Raw genomic sequence first — 20,637 nt, forward strand, 5'->3', positions numbered from 1 at the left:
GCTTTCGATACACGAGAACTCTCTTCGGGAATTTCGTTATAACATGAAAATACGCGCGTGCACACTAAACTCACCTACGTAAAGTTTCAAGTTATTCCTCCGTGTGTTGTGAGGCAACATTCTTATTCGCTCGAATTTCCGCCTTGGAATTCAATAAACCCTCGTAACGGTCCCTTATTCCGTGAAAGATACGACTGTAACGATACTCGTCGTGCTCCGTACGCATGCAACTGCGACTATTGTTATCGTCTAATTTGATTCGAGTCAATATTATTGTCAAGTCGTGGCATCAAGTATTCCGCAATCATTCTTGCGATACAATGTATGGACGCGTAATGAAATAACATTCGCATTCTCAGCGTCGAGAGAATCGTGTTATTGTATGTGAAACATTGACGACGAGGTAGTAACCGTAAGTTGTAACTGCGAGATACTGTCTCTAGAAATAATTTTCGAGATATTTCTGTCGAGCGAAGCGATTTTTCTACCTGCAAGATGCTCGTTTTTATAATCAAGTAGGCAAAAAAAAACGTATTCTATTCTTTCACAAAATTGTGAATTCACGAGGGAAAATATTGTTTTTGCAGATGATCGGGCTTCGGGCTGATGAAGTTAATGAAAAGAGATCTAAAATTTCCAACCGGCAGCAATATCGAATTAAATCAGAGACTCGACAAGGCAACACCGTGTAACTTCAGCGTGTAACTTTGCTGTACATGTGATGACACGAGGGACATATATATTGCAAAAATGTCATTTTCTCAAGAAAATTTTTCTGCTGCGAGTGTTTATGGCAAAATTTGCTTCTCTTGTTTCTTATAAAAGATAAAATTTTTTTTCAGCGGATATCTTGCCTTCAAATTTAATTAATTTAATTAATTATCTACTTTAAACATTTTCTCTCTAAGTTAAAATTTCTCAAATTAAAATCAAAATAAATAAATTAATCGGAAAATTATTTATCCAGAAGTCTCTTGATAATCGAAAATATCTCAATTTAATTAAATCTAATCTCACAATTAAATTCAATTGAATTTACAGCATAATTATAAACGTAATTCAAATTATTTTAAAAAATCTACATTAAAAATTTATTAAAACATAAAATACTATTATTCCATATTTTTGTAATTTCGCAATTAGTATTCTATATTTACGTCTTCATTACGAAAATGCTCTTTCTCCTTCACCACCGCTTTCAAAGAGAACTCATGCATCCGTTAAAATCGAGATAGATTCTAGTCAATCTCTGAGAAAGTTTTGATTGCTCAAACAAGGTATTTCAGACAGAATTAAAAGAACATTGAGCCCGCGAGCAAGAAAGTCCTTTAAAGAGTCCTGAATTATTTTCAGCCATTTCGCACACGGCGGTTAGATATAAAAAAAACAAGAGGGTGGAAAGCGTGTCGAAAAGCTGGGCATTCAACGCTTCACATACACAGACGCACACACACACATGCATGAATAAGTTCTGGATTATCCTCGTGTTTAACAGCTACGTAGGATATTGGGAGACCTGATCTCGGTGTCAATGAAAATCGATTTCAAAATTCCTTTGCGAACTGACTTTAGAAGGAGTCTGTCAACTGTAATATTATAAAGCGCATCCATTATGAAGTATCCATGTATTCATGTCAAGGATATTCTATCACAAGGATATATTATCATATGTGTATCATACATCATACATATTTCGCTATAATTTTAATATAAATATAAATTAAGATATTATCTTATTTATTATGCTATAATTAGCATATATAACAACATTCATATTTAAATATATTAATAATACTTCAGATATTAACTCCAAAAATTAGAGCTTTGCAAAGGTAAAGCTCATTTAAAATTAAATGAAACGCCACAAACTTTTTTATCTATTTACACACGTGCCTGGAAAAAATATATAAAAATATAATAAACTTTGATCTTAATAATTTATAAATTAAGAAGTGTCAATATACATACATATTTCGATATTTCATCAAAAATTTCCGAAAAAATTCAACAAATTAATTAAACAATCTGATAAAAAAATCCAAAAAATAATGATAGTTTCGAGACGTCATGTTCGCAAAGGATTATCGTGAGATTTTAACGGGTGCGTTCCCGTGAGTATCGTTTCCCGCTGCAGCAGTAATTGGCAAAGTTTTTATATCGCTACGGTCGTTTTTTAAAAGCTAGTAAACGATATTACATTACTCGTTTTTAAATTGCGTTTTTAAATCTTCTATTAATTCCATCGTTTAAAACTGAGCGCGGTATCGCTTTTACAATATTTCTCACTGACGTGAAATATTGGGAATGATTCTTTTAAGTAATTTTTGCGAACTTATATAAAAGATGATTAAACCATCAATTTTCAACGCTAAATAATTACTATAATAAGATCCAGCTAAGCAATAAAAAATGAATAAATTTTCTCTACTTGATTCATATAATGTCCTACTTATTCATTTTTATCTGTAAATGATAAAAAAATACAGTAGCATAAAGACGGAAAATGAGAAATTGATAAAGGCCACGGAGAAAAGAGAATCTGCGGAAGTGAGATTTGAAAAATGTGCCTAGTCCAGATTCCGTTTCTTTCTCTCGTGATTATCGTCGCTCGAATAAAAAAAAAAAAGAAGAAAAAAGACGCGCAGGAAGATTTACAGCTTGATCTTGACAACGCAGTAAGGAAATAAATTACTATCCTTTTCAATTTGGCATGTTCGCAGATGCAATACGGATAAAGAGAGGGTGTCTTTTCCGCGCGACGACTTTTCATCGCTCAACGATCTCAATCTCCAGCGGATATGCACGATCGATTTAAGCCGCGTCTCTTCCGCCGAGAGATTATAGCGAAGTTAATATCGGAAATATGTAAGTCTCCGCGCTCTGCAAACCGAGTATCATGCTTGCGAGAATCGAGATATATTTCGACGAGATATATTTCGAGGAAAAAAGTTTATCTCGTTTCAAACTTTTTAGGTTTTAAATACAAAGAATATGATGATTCTTTCGTTGATAAAAAATTGGGGTCTCAGTTCATTTTATACTCGCGGGGAAAAGCAAAGAAATATTTATAATTTAATCATTAATATTCTAATTTGCAGAATCGGTTCTCCCGAAAAAAACTCTAGTTTGATGAGAAAACAATTTATTTTAAATTTCCATTATTTTATATTATATATTATAGAACATTATAACTTTCGTTGGTTGTCTCAACAGTATCTTGTATTATGTCAACTTCAAGTCGTGACAAAATCCGGTACTTCCAAAAATAAGCTCTCATCTATTGTATACACGTGTACCACCATCTGAGAGCCATTAGGAGAATATGCGGGAGGATTTTTGCGGAGATGTATCTTCTTTATAGCAAAAAGCACAAAATGTTGTTTCATGTTTTTCCCTCTTTTTCTTTCCTGCCTGCTCGCGCAAGATGCTTCGACACAAGCATACCAAAGAGAACTGGCTGTTTCCTATAGCATGTATCATGTTTTCGCAATGTCATCGTTATCTTGTTATCATTAAAGGGAATTTTCGCAACAAGGCGCATTTCTTTAGAAAATTTATGTCACCCACATATTAATTACATATTAATAAAAACGATACGTATTTAAAGAACAAATTTTATATTAATGATTAAAATATAAAAGAAATATTTAAAAATGTATTTAAAAAATATATTTAATATATTTATATATTTAATTATATTTTAATAATATGATTTATTATATTATTCGAAAGAGAAAATTTATAATATTTTTGTAAATTAATGTAAAGCTAGTGTTTGTTTCATGTAATAAGTGTGCAATATTTCCGACAGATCGTTTATTTTGTTATTAGCCACTTTCACCATGTACGTTGTTCTTTTCGTCGAGAAATTCTTCCTTCATTTCCAGAAAATTGCAAATTACCGTATTATAACGCGCTCAGGACTTGCTCGAAACAAATTGGTTTTTCTTTACTGCGCTGCTCCTCGACATATTGTGTATGTGCATGTTTAATAAAAATTAATGTTTTCACTCAAAATGACAGTCATACGATATGGGAAGAAGAATGTTTCGGATGTAAATCAAAAGGATTTCATATAATAATCACGCCCCTAAATAAAAGCAACAAAAAACTCAATATTTTTTATTGATATATTATTTTTTCCGTAAAGAAATTTTGAAAAATCCTTCGAATGATTAAACAAATCTCACTGAAATTAAAATGCATCGGATAAAAAAGAGAAGAATAAATTTCAGTCGGTTTCTTTAATTAAAAAACGAGACGTTTTGTCAATATCCTACGTTAACGTATATTCTATGTCGAATGCCTGATATAAAATTCAGGAATAGTATCGACGTATCGTTGTCTCATCAATATGTAAAAGCAAAAAGAAGTAAAAATTGCACAATGCGATGTATACCTGTGATTTATGTGCGAGTAAAAATCGCCGCGCATCGACGACAGCGAAAGATTAATGAGATCCACAAGTCTGGCGATTTTTTTACATCGACATCCGTTATCGATTATTAAGTTCGTTCGCGTGATCATAAATAATTTTCCGAAGAATTACGTCGTAGATCCACGTCGTGATTCATTATACTACCCGTCATCGAGAATTTTCTTTGATCGTACTCGCAGGACTCGAAAGCTTCGTAACGAACGGCAAGAAACGCTGGAAAAACCAATTCGGACAAAAAAGAGCGCCCTCCGTCACGTTTGATTATCGATCGGTCTCCAATTTTGCTTTTACATCCATAAACGAACTAATGCTCGACTGCTACGACTAAAAATCGAAATCGATGACGACGCAGTTCCGGAAATTGAAAAAAAAAGAATCACATTAATTTCTAGCATGAGAAGTTTTTCTTTACAATGTATAATTTCATTCTCTTCCGAAAAATATTTTTAGAACAAAAATAATATATCTTATTTTAAATACCGAGAAATTTCTGGGTAGAATCGTCTTCCGCGGGAAAAGAATTTTTCTATTTCGAATGAAAATTCTTCGACTATTTTATAATATTTTAAAGCGAGGAAATCTCATTTAAAAATTCTTGTGTAGACACAAAGACTTTTTTAAATTTTATGGAACGGTAGAGTGTTTCTTTTAAGCAAAACTTTTATATACGAAAAATATTTTGTTTACGCTGCAACGAGTAATTAAAAGTGCCGTATAAAACCGCCGTCCATTGTCAACTGAGTAAATTTTGCATCGGTAAACGTTGAAATTTTGAAAATCGCTAAAATATTGGCTCGACGATCAATTGGCAAAAGACCAAGGGGCAAAATGGGAATATCGAATCGCGAAAAATGATCCCCCCGGGCGACTGTGTTTGCGGACATTCGCAAACAAAAAACTGACCGAAATAAATATGGAGGGAATAAACGGAAGTGCGCGGAAAATATGAATATCCCGCGGGGATAATGAAAGCGGAAAGCGTGCAGAACGCATGACCCATTTCGCGAAAAAAAGAAGAACACCCACGCCAGAGTCCGTCACGACGCGCTCGTATTAGCGGATAACCAAGTCAATAAAGCGTGTCACACACGCGCAACTCGAACGTTGTCGCGTCGTAAAGAAAGGGGACAGAAGGGGATAAAAAAGGGGAGGAGAAGAATGGTGTCGATACGCGATTGAGGAGCGGTTTATCTCGAAATCAATTATTCTCGAAAGTCCTTGCGCGTTTTTAACGAACGTCGTTATCGCGCCGTATCTACTCTCGTTCTATGATTCGGGATCAAATAATTGCGCTGAATAAACTTCTAAAACATTATATATCTAGGGATTATATTGAAGTTTCTTAAAATTATAACTTTCGAAATTATTCAAGATTTCGATTTAATTAGATTTCTAACTCGATTATTTTCTTTCATGTCTACATTGCTGAATATGGAAAGTTTGATTATATTGTAGCTTCTCTCTCTCTTTTCAAGAGATGGAATATATAGTTTCCTTGTTAGAAAGTTATTTTCTGTAATTATTAATATTAAGATTACAATCTACGTATATTGTACGTGACCTTTTTCATATAATGGTTAAAAAATTATTGTTCATAATTTTTCAGTCGAAAATTTTTCAATAGCTTGGAGTTAAATGCAACTTTCATTCCGCATCTCATAAATAATGAATACAAGAGAACAGAGGATTTTCTCTATATAAGTTTATATTTCCACTAATAATAACTCGTGTATTTTAAATATTTTTTTAATGTAAATTTATCAAAAAAGTTTCAGATATTTTAAAAAATAAAAATAAAAATCTGTAATGTATGTATTTTTGACGCAGATTAGCATATGTTAAATATATTTAAGAAATTATGAATTTATTCGTTTTTTATAGTTTTAATAATTCCTATTTAGTTTTAATAATATCTGTAACATTTTGATATAAGATTATAAAATAATGTCATTCTATGAACTGTGTCTGTCAATTTCAAATTTGTCAAATCGAATATACAGATAACACATTAAAAATCTAGCTCATCACTACTTTATCGAATAGAACGAAACAGGTCGCAGCAATTAGACGAGTTATATGTTACACGATTTAAAGTGTGATAGGAGAGATGAATTTTATAGACAATAATAGAAACGCGATACATCATCGAACAGTGAATTATCCATTTATTCACTAGTTATTGCAGCATTCAATCAGACACATGATATAGGTGAACAAAAAAGGGAATCGTTATATTCTAGGATCGCGAAGAGAAAGTGACTTGGAAAGAGAACGTTCTTCTTAATGAAGTAATTAATTCGCCCGTTAAAAGTAATTCTCGCATCGATCGATCCCGCGTATCAATTAATTCGTATTATCGACTCCGATAGTATATCATCGTATTCGCGCCGCTTTCCAACGCACGTCGAGAACAAAGCGGTTTTAGAAACAAAGATCTGGCTTTGCTTCTGAAACCCGTATCAATGGCAGCTTACCGAATAGTGAGTAATTCCTGAACTATGATTCGCGAATGGTTCAGAGAAGATCCTAGAAATTTCTCCTTTGATTGTAATAATTAGACCTGATAAATTAAATATTAAATTGAGAATAATATCATATATCTATTGATAATTATTAATACAATCGTATATCTATTAAAAATATTAATAGAAATCAATCGCAATAATTATAGTTATTTTATTTAAAAAATAATAATAAGATAATAATAAAATAATAATAAAAATATAATAAATAAATAGCAAAAAAATGATAAATAATAATAAACAAATAATAATGAAATGATAATAATAATAAGAACTAGCATAGTCGCAATTCGAAGATAAATCGGAAGTTGAATCTTGAAACGCTCTAAATCTTTCGCTCACCTAAGAAGAGGATAGAACAAGTCGAGCGGCGCGATTTATGGCATGGCACAGTTACCGATATATCTTCGTACGGGAATAAATTGATTTGTGCGAACGTAAAAATATCTCCTCCCGATGAAGTCACTTGCTAATTAAAGGGCCGTCGTTGTCATCGTCTCGTCTTGTCTCGTCTGCTACGATCAGGACCTAAAGAGCAGCGAGTGTGCAAGAGCGAATAAGCCCTCATCTCATCGATTAATTATCGTCGAGCATGTGTTTCCGCACGAGTTGAATCATCGGCGACGGTGTGGTTAAAAAACGTAAATGTCCTCGATAAAGGCCGTCGACTTAAGCGAGTCATAGGGCGCGCCTTCCCTGTTGATGTAGGGCACCTCTCAAGAAACGGTAAAGATGCGCGTATCGCTTCTTTATTATTTACATAAGAAGCGATAAATTCATGTACAAGGTGTTTTAAAAAAAATCTTAATTTTAACGACACATTTCGAATTGACTTTTTGTGTTAAAAGAATTTTAAAATTCTCTGCCATTTTCTCCCTTTTCAATATTATATGAAAAAATCTTTAACAAAGAGTAACTAATAACGAATCTTAAAATTAAATAAAATTTTATTAAAATAAAATTCACGTAAAAATATAATTTTATCTACTATATTTAAAGTTAATATTTAAAGTTATTATTTAAAGTTAAAAATAAAATGTATACCATGCTATATTATTTTCAGCAGAATATTTTTCTTCAAATTTCAGGTATGACGTCAAATCACAGCTGTTTCTATTTTTGATATTCTTATGCCAAACTGGCGAGAATTCCATGACATACAATCCGTTAAAAGCCATCCTTTCACAATGTTGTATCACCTCTCGCAAGTGCCGCGCGTGAATTTTCGCGACAATTTCGCGTGAATGAATTTTTTACGCCGTTGTTGACGACTACAAAATATATACTGCAACGAGATTCCGATGGAAACAAACTTTTTGACGTACGCGAGATCGTAAATGTATATGCCATCGCTGCATCAGTAATCTCTATTTTTTGCAAGTGAATATTTATCGTGATAAAGTGAAAAAATTGCGAATAGTCGGAAACTAGAATGAGCTGATGTTTCAATCAATATTGGATAGATATTGTTAAAATATGCATGTATTGATAATTTTTTTTAAATATTTTATCTCAGCATTCTTGTCTCTCTCTCTCTCTCTCTCTCTCTCTCTCTTTCTTTCTCTTGACATTTTATATTTTTTATCAAATACATACATAGAGCGCATATTTTGTTACATTAAAGAAACTTATAAATATTTTATAAGGTATATAATATATGCATAAATATGATAATCTTATACATATTTATGTATTATCCTTTATATTATTATTTATATTATGCGATACGTTTAAAAAATTAAGAAAAAAAAAGAAACTTGAGATACACGCTTACAAAAATGACAATGAAGATGAATGATGACGAACGCCGCGGTCGTCGGGTTGAATAGCGAGTGCACTCGATCGCGATCGCCGGGAAGTACGATAAAGAGAAAAGATGGGAAAGTTTCGTTGAAGAAGAGTGCCATGAGTCGCCCGAGTTCTTACATACAAGACGTGACCGTGCAAGAACGTAAGTCGCCGTAAAAGCGGTCGTTAGGATGAAACGAAGCAAGAAACCTACGCGCGCCATCGAGGTAATGCACGAGTTGCTTGCACATGCAAGCGAGTGTGCACTTGCGAATATATACAGGGTGTATCGTAACGTTATGTAACCTCGAATTTGCTTCGTAAACAGATTTAATTTGGTATCAATTTTTTCCTTTAACCAAGTTTTAATTGGATCTTTTAATCGTCTTTTTGCATAATTTTTTTTACTATTTTTATTAAATTTTAATTTTAATTAATTTCCTCTTAATATTACGATTAACGTTTTTAATTTTATTAGATATTTCAATATTTTGGTAATCAAACACTTGCATATGAAAGTGTATAAAATATATATCTATATAATATGAATGAGACTTTTGCATTAAAAGAAATTCGCTTCTTAAGGGAGTTTCATATTTTCTGATATATTCTGCTCATGCAACATTTTTTAAGAAGGTTATTTAAATAAATGACTGTATTTAAATAAATGACTGTATTGTAATTCTCTCTAATAATACAGAGTGTTTGATTAGAATTCAATTACATACTTTATTGATGAATGTTGTTTAAGATTTATCAATATTTAAAAGTCATATAATTCAATGAACCTTTTACAACTCAATGAAAATGATTATCGACATCGACAGATCATTAAATCTGAAGTATTATTTTTAATTTATCTTCAGAAGTTTTAATAATAAATAGAAACACTTAAAAAAAATCAACGGATTAAATATATGTGTTGTGTGTAAACGTTTTAACAATTTAACGTCTAGTGATGTAAGCCAAAAGAAAGTTTAACATTAGAATAATCCGTAAACTCGCCAATTCTGTGGAACATACTGCAATGCGGATTTTCGGATGCGGCGTGCAATTTCGCATGTGAAAATGATGGAGAGAAACGCGGGAAAAAACGGTGCATTAAACGCGAGCTCGACGCACTGAAATGCCTCCCATCGGAAAATCGCCGGGTTTCGAAATTTCGGTTTCGCTGGAATAGAGAAGAGAGGTAAATTTTATTTTATTTACACCGTTCCGCGAAATCGCGTGGCCGCGAATTCGCGGTCAATTATCCCCCTATCGCTCTCCTCTCTCTCTCTCTCTCCCTCCCTCTCCCCCCCCTCTTTCTCTCTCTTCGAGCGTTTATTCGCAATTAAAACTTCCTCTCAAAGGGTCATTTTCGACAATTCGGTTCTATGTTAATCCTCGAAATAAAAATCCATCCTTGAGAATGTGAAATGGGATAATAATGCAAGAAACTTGAAGAATAAAAAATCATTTTCGCGCAACTGCACAGATATTAGATTTAAATGGGAAAATTATATCGGTCACGTTCGAGTGATTTCAGAAGCGATTTTATAAATCTTAAAAATTCGATATATATAAATTCGTGAGTTTATCGTGGGATTTATTTATCGAGGAAATTCGATGCGCGATCTCCTCAGCTTGAATGATTTCACACGTCGCGGAATAGAATGGATACATTCACTTGACATATTTCTGATAAGGGAGCCCCGCATATTTTATCGCGCGATAAAAATACGGGACGAGCCTTCAAATCGCCCGCATAACTGCGTTTCACAGCGTGATTCTCTCGTGATGTTTCCCGCCCGCGCGTTACGAGATACATGCGGAGAGATGTCAGTCGACGAATCATTAAATCGACAGGCTCTTATTGTTAAAAATCCCTGGCAACAAAGCCGCTGGCGTAATCGATAACTGGTGCGGGTAACGAGACTCCGCGTTTTGCATCTCTCCCCGATATTGGTGCGAGAAAATGCGCCGACGTAACAATGCAACGCGTTTTGCCTTCGGGAATTTAACGAGGACAGCCACGAACAATAACACACTGAGATATTTTTCAATTATATAAGCTCTAAGATATAAATAAAAATTTATAGAGATTTTAAATTATAAACTAAAAAGCTATAAGAATGTGAAAATACGCGTTCATTAAAATAAATATTTTTAATTAAAATATTAAATGTAATATCGCACAGATTGAAAATAACGAGACTTTTCAGCGCGAAAATATTGTATTTCTCGTCCCTTTTCTTTCCTCAAAATGCATAAAGTTTCACGGTAAACTTTGAATCTCCAAATCCAGTTCCAAAATAATGGAATAGTGTTATCTAATGGGATTTAAAGAATCGTAGTCACGTACATAGAAAAGACATTGAGAAGAAACTTATGTTCCTATAAATTATGGAACGAGATTCGTGCAATCTTCGCGAACCGAGGAAAATCGAGAATATTCTCTGTCCAGGGAGACGTAAGTTACATTCAGGTTACGACTTTAATTCGTATGTTCCCTAAAGAGAGCGGGGAATTGGAGGATTCGTGATTGATTTCCAATCGGCAATTTTGTTTTGTTCGATGCCAAGAGAAGAATGAGTTGATCTAGGAGCTTCATTGTCGTCGCTTTGTCTCCCGGACACATTTTCGCGCTTAATTAAAAACCACTCGGCGAAACTCGCCGGAGATTCTCGTTAGACTTTGTATACACGATCTCGGAACGACGAAATTCCGTTACCGTGTGAAAGAGAAAAAGATTTTACCAAAATTTTATCTCGCCGCATCAAAAAAAAAGAAAGAAAAAAAATTGATTCTTTGGGAAAATATCTAACTGACAGATAAAGTCACGCACTAATAATTTTTGTATATCTTAATACAGCCCAGATTCCTACAATGTATACAACAAATTTATCCATGCATTTAACAAAAAATGTTACGATATCCAATTTTTTAAAATAATGCATTTAAATTCTTTTTAATCTAAGAAAAATTTAATTTCATTATAATTTTAAAATAATAAAATTTTAAATGTTTATTTTTTTAATAAAATTATAATAAATACTAATAATAAGTGTAACAATATTGCAATCTTTTAAGTAGGGATATTTAATTCGAAAAACACAAATGCTAACTTTTTGTTGCTCTCAAATGCTACGATTTACATAAAATCTATGTAGTCGCGTAGGCGACTTTGTACACTTTATATTCCTTATCGAAAAGTTTTACCTTCGTCTCGTAATCGACAAATCGGGAAGTCCTAGATACACGATCGCCGGAATTTATCGAAGTATTCGAGCGGGCGATCTCCCGGGAGATTACAACCCGGGTTTCTCGGCAGGATGCGAATTTCCTCGCCGTCAGTGTACAGCAGTTGCATTTCCATTTCCACGTGTTTTCGCGGACAGACCTGTGCATCTTGTGCGCGTTTTCGGCGCAACCCTCTTCTTCCTGATTCGAGCGTCGGTCAAATATCTCCCGAGGGATTTTCCTCCATCCTTATAGTTATCTCGAAACAAATCTCCGCGGAATTGTTCCTATAAACTATAAGACTCGGTGGAAATTACTTCGTAACAACGGCAAGAAGAGTCGGGACCGCGACGGTGTGTCTTGACAGTTGACCGTGTGATTTATGTCGCTCCGCATAAATTCGCATTCTTCGCCAGAGTGGAATTCCATGTCCCGACGACATTTCGAGGGTTTAATTCGCGTGAAAAAATTATCATATCTAGGACTTCTCGTATTTTTTGTAATTACAATGCAAGGAGAACTTAGAGCGCTCTAATGCGACGGAAACTTATACGACGTGTAAAATTTCAGCCAGATTATTACATGCATATTTTCGCTCCGTAAATTACATTCTTTCCTCCGCCGAAAGCTCCTTCCGCGGAGCTCTTTCCTGCATAAAATTGTATTTTCGTGTCCCATTATATCACGGTAAATGAGCGCACAAGATACTTTATCAAACGACTCAAAATTTATCAAAACAAGTGACCATCAAATTTTATTTTTTATATAATTAATCTTTTTAGCGATAAAATATCCTATTATATTATATCAGAGAGAAACTTTATTCCCAAGTAAAAATTCCCAAGTAAAAATCCTTCTTCTCTGTATTTTATTTTTCACTTTTTATAGTTAAATAATTTTCTATCTTAAATAAAGCTTTAATTACTTAACCGAGTTAATCGTGAAATACAAATTTATTGTCTCACACAATATATTACGTAATTTAAATTTCAGTAAAAATTTCACCAAAAATTATTTATTTCGCGAAATTTATTATATCACACTGCAGTAAGTAATCAGATTACTTTAATTATATTAACAACCATAGACAAAGTGTTCTACGATAATTAATATTCGTACACGATTATTCAAACCTTTATTTATTTGGTGTTTGAAAATAACTCACATTTTTTCTCATATACCAATTATAGAATTAGCGTATCTACCGGATATTAAAATTTTTCAATTTTGCTTTTCGAGAAAATTACTTAATCCCCGTTTTATTCTCCACTAATCCTTCTAATACGGAAATACGAGCGCGCTTGACTTAATTTAGAGTACGATACATTATATTCCTATGTAGATGTAGGTGTAGAAGGAATATAGGCGAAGGAATATCAGCGACATACATAATTATATTAATTATAATGATTTATCGCGCGCGTTATTAAATTCTATTCAAGAAACGAGGTTTAATATTAACGCAATGAGAGGCTGTACATCACTGACATACCTGAATCCTCGGAATTCGCTATCAATCTTCTTCCAACGCGAACATTCCCGCACAATAATGGCCTTCACGTTGAATTTCCAATTTTCAATCATATCTTTAAATCTATAAGTTTTTTAATCTATATATTTGTATACTGTATGTTTTTTTAAATCTTTAATTTTGTAGCAAATTTATGATATCAAATATTTTGATGTATTGAATGGATGAACTTATGCAAGATGCACTTATCAATTTAAGTAATTTTTTAAGTATTTTACATAAATTTTTATATTCATATTCTTTTCTCTCTCTCTCTCTCTCTCTTTTCTATAACATACATATTTTTAATTACTCATGTGATCTAAACTTTACATTTATATTTATTTATAATTAAATATCTGTTAATAATTTATAATTATATCCTTCCACGACATATTAATGGCATTGTAAACTCTGAACAAATTCAATTAAAGCGAATTAATATCCTTTCCTTTACATTTTGGCGCATACTCCCACGGCGTTTCCGGTTCCGGCCGGAACTTTATCTCGCCTGCTGGACCTTATCTCATCTGCCAGCATCTTGGACTGCGGTAATAGAACCCGTAAACGTGTCTGACTTAATGCAGGAGAGCAATATATCTCGAGGCTGCAAGGCACATGCGAAATGCACTATTGCTCTACTGGTGGCCGGAACCGGAAGCGCCGTGGGAGTATGCGCCAAAATGTACACCGTATAAAGAGCAATGTATAAAGGTTACTACAGAATTTCGCATGTAAAACCACCTGATAAATATTTAAAGATATGATAATTTTTAAATAAAAGAGAGAGAAAAATAAAGAGTGAGATATGCGAAATTTATTATACAGTCTCCTGTATAAATAATCTCATATTTAGTGATTTATACAATTGTTGTCTCTTTCTCACTTTCTCGCTCCGCGCAATATATATTCCTTGTTTCTAGTATTCGCCCCGGAATAATAAAGCGATTTCCCCTTCTCTTATTCCTTTATTGCCCCCGTTCCCTTTTATCCTCTTCGATTTTCGCGGAACACCGTGTGTTGATGTTGTTCGAAATCGAGAACTAAGGAAAGCGACCAAGCGAAAGCTTTCGCAGGCCGAATTTATTTTTCTCCCCTCTTGAATAGAGTAACAATAAAGCCGTGAGATTACGACGGAGATTTATCTCCGTCACGCGTTATGACAGAATGGGATCTCTCCGTCTCTTTTTCCCCCTAACTATTATATATTGCGTTTACTCTGTCGACAAAAATGTTATTATTAATATTCTATCTTGTCAAATCGAACATAATGCAGAGTTATTTCGATACTTAATATCGACAAATATCGTCAATATTGGCAATTCTCTGCGACTGATCGTGTACCAGCGATAACAAATTGATAGCTGTTGTATTTAATGATTAAATCAATATTGGAAAAGAATGAAACCTCGATCAAACTAATTAATTTTTGCAGTCAATTATATAATTTCATTTATTTTCCATACATATTTTGATAAATTTATTTATAATTTTAATTTTATAATTTTAATCAATTTTTTATTGAGTAAATTTATGCAATTTTAATGTAATTTTATATTGCAATATAATATATATATATATATATATATATTTATTTATTTATTTAAATTAATTTTATTAAATTAATTTGATTAAATTAATTTTATATATAAAATATATTTTATTAAATTAATATTATACATAATTTAATAAAATATATTTTATTAAATTATTATTATTATATACAATTTTAAATGTATTTCAAGTGTAAAAATGAAAAAAATTTACGCTAGTTTCGTGAGCAAATCTATCTTTATGTACTGACAGGAGACAAGGCCGCACAATTAGGAGGTTGTGCGCGTGTTGCAGGGATGGTACCCCATCTCGTAACATGTAACGTATCCGTTCATACACGCTCTTTCGGGATGCGGTGTTTTTTTCCCTCCGCCTTTTGCATGTACACAACGCAGATATACTACTCGCGCTACTAGGGTCGTTCCCGACGTTAAACGAGTCTCATCCCGTTCGCGGTCGCGAAATTTAGCATCTAGTAGAAAAACCACCGACTCGACTTTAGCAACTTCTCTTTTTGCGTTCACACACAAAATCGCCAATATTTTCAGCTTTTTAGCCGTCTTTTTTATACAATTTATGTAGCTGTCACTTATCAATAAAATTTAAATGCCACTTGAAGAAAATTTGTCAAATAATTAAAAATATTTTATAAATATTGCTTGCATGTTATTTTTTTAATGATTATAATAATTAAAAACATTAAAAATAATAATTTAGATATGCAGATTTTCATTTATCAAAAATAGAGAAAATGTCTCGAAATTATTTGTTACTAAATTATGATATGTTTGAATTAATTATTTAAATTATAAAATAGAGGTTATAAGAAAAAGTTTTTTTGTACCACGTATATTCATATTGTATTCAATCGCAATTTTCTTTACTTTGATAGAAAGATCAAACATGAGACAGAGATGAATATCCTACCATAATATTCCGCTACTTCTCATAGAATTCAACGAACGTGAAGCTGAGTATTGATTTGAACCATCACGATGAATAATATAACTTGAAAATATTTCCACGTTTCTATTACGTTTTTAGAACGAAATGCATTCCGCAAAAACCAAGAATCAAAGGGCAAGGATTTTGCAATGACAACCGCAACGCGATGAATAATATTTGACCTAAAAAGATCCTCGTTTTCGCTGGGTTTTTTCGCGAAAAAACATTTTCTCTCGCTATCTCTAATTATGACGATGACGAAAAGTGTATTTGTGGGTTCAATAAATCCTTCTTTCATTCAGAGATGAAGAAATAAATACTCGCTTCGTTGTTGAATGAATCTTAGAAATTCTTCTTGTTCGCTTCTTTCAAAACGTATGATACACGTTTTTCATCTTCGCCAAAAAGAATGCAATGAAATTTATTTTCAATAATATCTGATCTTTTTGCGATTGATGATTCGCACGTAATTCCCATTTCCTAAAATTCTTTTTTATTCATTGTAATTATATTTAATTATTAATCCCTAGCGTCGCAAAATGCTTAAGAAAATTTATAAAGAATATTTGCTAAGTATCTCTGAGAAGAAACTGTTACACAAAATGTTTTAGAAAACTTTTATCGTATAAAACATTATACATATATTACAATATCATATTTTTTATAAAACTTCAAAAAATTTTCCACCTCGAAAAAGGATTAAAGAACTGATGATAAAAAAATTTTAGCATTAAAATTTAAGAATAAATATTATATATTTTTTTAGAACATCTGGTGTATTTTATATGTAAAAGGCAAAATTTATTTCGTTATGTTATTAAAGACAAATGGAATTACAACGATTAAATTCGCCAGATAATGTATGTAATTAACAAAATTTATATAGATCTATATTTTCATTTTTAACTGAGACTAATTGCAAATTTTAATTAATCCGTCTCAATAATAGGAACGATTATGAAACAGCGCAACATAGATATAGAATGATCAATGATAATCTGTTAATCTTATCAAAACCATTAAACGCAATTTATCGCTAATTGAACGAGCATTGCAACAAATGACCGAACGATATTGTGTGCTATATTCAAATCCACGAATAAATGGGGAATACTTTTAGCGCGTATTCTGTCGTCAGCGATAACGAAAAGTCCACCGTCACCGATATACAATTAAAACTTGGAAACAGGAATGTTGCTAATTTTCACTTTGAGTTTCCACGCGACATTACCTTTCTTGCTGCTTATTTTCTCGATATAATCTCTTCGGAGGATCCGCGGAATGCTTTCTCTTCCGTTTGTCGGATGTCGCGGTTCACCGGAAGAATTCGAGTGGCAATGTTAGGCATCTCCTATGAGAAAGTCTGACGTCCCGAATTTTCCCGGTGAAATCAGACAAAGGAAGAGCGAAGAGGGATCCTGAATTCTTTCGCGTCTTCGCGACGATGCCGGAGCTTAATTAAAGAGGATTTAAGAGCGAAACATGAGACGAAGGAACTACAAAAGCTTTTCCCGGAAGACTCCTCGCGAAATCTTCTCTTACCGCAAGCGAAAAGCATACTGAAATTCACACCTCGGCGAATTCGAAACGATTCTCGATTTCTTGTGCTTATGTTGAAGAATACAAGGAGAAATACAAATATTTTATCGGCAAATTTTAAACGCAATTTTAAATAAAAAATCTTATAATGGTAGACCTATTTCCTCATATTTCGATTGAATCAGATCTGATATGACATTTTTCGTTTAAAATTATCTTTTTGAATTATCGGATTTATAATGCATTTAAATCGTGTTATTGTGCTTCATATTGAAATTTAAAAGTTTATGTAGCAAGTGTAATAATAATGGTCTATGTAATTTTCTCATATGTAATTTTTGGAATTTTTGCGAAAAGCGATTTTTATGTAAAAATACGAAAGAATATATTATGTCGCAATAAATATGTAAATGTAGAAAAGGAAACAAAAAGATACCTGTACTCCTCCAGCTCCCACGATGAATAAAAGCTGAACCATGAAGAGAGCTGCCAGAAGATTCATTAGAGTTGTGCCTGCTAGGCTCCTCAAGTCGGAGAAGAGGCTGCAACATAAATTCATCAAACTAATTAGTACAAAAAATTTAAGACAAAAATAGTTTTCATACAAAGCTTGTAATTAAAAGATGATTCGTGTTTCAATTTGGATTACAAAGTGATTACTTATTACATTTGAAAAATAGGCTAAGAATAACTGAAAAAAGAACTTGACTTATATAGGATATCGAATCCATTTATGGGAGTTCAATAATAGAAGGTCGTAAATAATCATACGGTTATCCGAGAGCGCACTGTATTATTCTCGCTAGAATGATAACGTAATATAAAGACTGGTCGGAGATGTGAAAGCGTAATACATTATGTTCATGGAAGAAATATCGCGGTATCACACAAGTGAAATGTTCGCCAACGAACTGTATAAGAGTTCGCGCTGAGGCATAAATTTAATAATCGCAAATCTTTTACCAGCGAAATGATACCGAAAGATTACATTCATCCTCGCATATCAATCCAAAGAAAACTCGCAATTTTATCTCGAAAAATTACGACATTTCTGAAATGACGAGGTATGAAAAATTTGTATTTCAAGTTTATATACTCTTTTCAAATCTCCAGCGATGCAATAATAATAACAATAATAATGAATTAAGAGAGAGAAAGTATATTCGCGTTAAATATAAATTATCGAAAAAATAAGAAAAATTGCATTTAGAAACAATTGCAGAAAAATATCATAGTGTATACAATATCGTTCTGTCGAATTTATATTTTTTTGTAATTATAGTGAAATAGTGTCATATTTATAATTCAATCTCATCTATCTCAGTGCGTCAAGAAATCCGTTCTAATTAATACAAAAGTTGAAGCCATGTCGCTTCCTTATTTATTGAAATCGGAGCGCAAGCGACGGAAACTATGGATGCTCTTAAATTATGGATTTGCCCCGCTTTCCGGTTGCTTACAATTAAGCATCGCGAACCGTTCGTGCAATCGTCCTCGTGAATATATAAATTCGCCCGTTCTGTGAATAATTCATAAATCGTCGCCAAGCGGCTTCTCCCAGCGTGGGATGGCCGCCCTCCACACCATTGGTGAAGATGAAGGGACGAATGTTACAGGAAAGTTATGAACAAAAGAGTTATTATTTCGTTTCCATCTCAAAAATGAGGCAAAGGTGAAGCATCCCGGTCAAAGAACAGCGAAAAAATGTGATTAATAATGAAACGGAATAAAGGCAAAGATAGTGGGATTAAATTTGAATCCGAGGAATTAGATGATCCGATTATGCTTAAAAAATCGCCATAAGAATCATCGATCAAATGCACGCGATTTCTATCTAAATCGTGACTATCCAATATCTCGGAAAATATTTAAAAAGGAAAAATATACATTTCAAGAGGAACAGTTGTAAATTTCTTGAAAAAAACATTTAAAAAGAATTGCAATTATTTTACTATAATATTAATTCAAGTTTGTTATAAATGCGTGATTTAGAATTTTGTATATTATGTATCGATATTCCACTTTGATTTGAAAGCTCCATTACACACTAATGATTTAGTGAAAATTGTGCAATTACGCGACTGATTGCGTCATTATCATATCTTATGAAATTTTTAATCATAAATCCAATCGAGAGCGAGTGCAATAAATTAATATTAATTGCTTCTATAACAAACGCTTGATTAACACTTTTATCGAGAATGAATTTGCATATAAATTATCAGCTAACGAGGATTAATCAATTCTAGTATGTATTGTATATCTGTACATATAACATTTTATAATATATATAAATTATATGTGCATACATATAACACATACACTGTTACATTGGGAAAAAGCGTATAATTCAGTTAGTATCCGTTCATTTTGGAAACAACGATAAGCATAAATTCACATTAATATTATTAGAAATGTACAGATTTCACGAATTTGTTTGATTTATTTCCCTTTTGCATCGAATCGATATTTCGCTTATGCAGAGGAAACATCGGTATACCTTTTTCTAGGTCATCCGATAAAAGCGGAAGGCATAAAACCACATTGTGTACGAACACACACACACATATATGTGTGTGTGTGTATATACTTGATATATCATAATGAAAAAAATAACCTCTCCGTGCGATATCCATCCTTTCTTTATTAAAATTTTTCAACCGAGAGAAATCCGTAGAATTCACATTGAAATCGCAGTCTTTGAATCTATCGCATTCGCGACTTCTTATCGTAATTGCTCGCTCGTATTTTTGCGTAACATTTATACGTATACACAAGTTAGTAATGGTAAATAAAAGAACATAGAAAAATATGAGTACTAATAATTAATAAATAAATAAAATAATTAGTAAAAACAAACTTTAAGAAAAATAGTTACAGATTAAAAAAACTAATATATTAAAAAATATAATATATATATATTTTATAAATTATAAATATATATATATATATATGTTAAATTAAGGAAATAATGTATGGCAGGAATAATACTAATTATAATATAATATTAATTAAATTCGATAAAATTCATGCTCTCTCAAAATGTTTGTTAAAATTAGAGACAGGAGGATTAACATGATTAGTAATTACTAATCATGTTGTATATTACATCTAGTATT

General features: G+C 32.4%; 1 protein-coding gene across 3 annotated transcripts in view; it reads right to left on the reverse strand.

The window, feature by feature from the left end:
- The window catches only part of LOC105258700 (cadherin EGF LAG seven-pass G-type receptor 1), a 71,432-nt gene that overhangs the window by 10,262 nt on the left and 40,533 nt on the right, over positions 1-20,637 (reverse strand). For all 3 annotated transcript variants that reach the window (XM_025405977.1, XM_025405976.1, XM_011270142.3), the window contains one exon: positions 17,955-18,060. In XM_025405977.1, the coding sequence (XP_025261762.1) occupies positions 17,955-18,060 (106 nt within the window). The remainder of the gene's footprint in view (positions 1-17,954; positions 18,061-20,637) is intronic.

This window comes from Camponotus floridanus, unplaced genomic scaffold (genome assembly GCF_003227725.1).
Source record: "Camponotus floridanus strain SB8 unplaced genomic scaffold, Cflo_v7.5 scaffold129, whole genome shotgun sequence".
NCBI lineage: Eukaryota > Metazoa > Arthropoda > Insecta > Hymenoptera > Formicidae > Camponotus > Camponotus floridanus.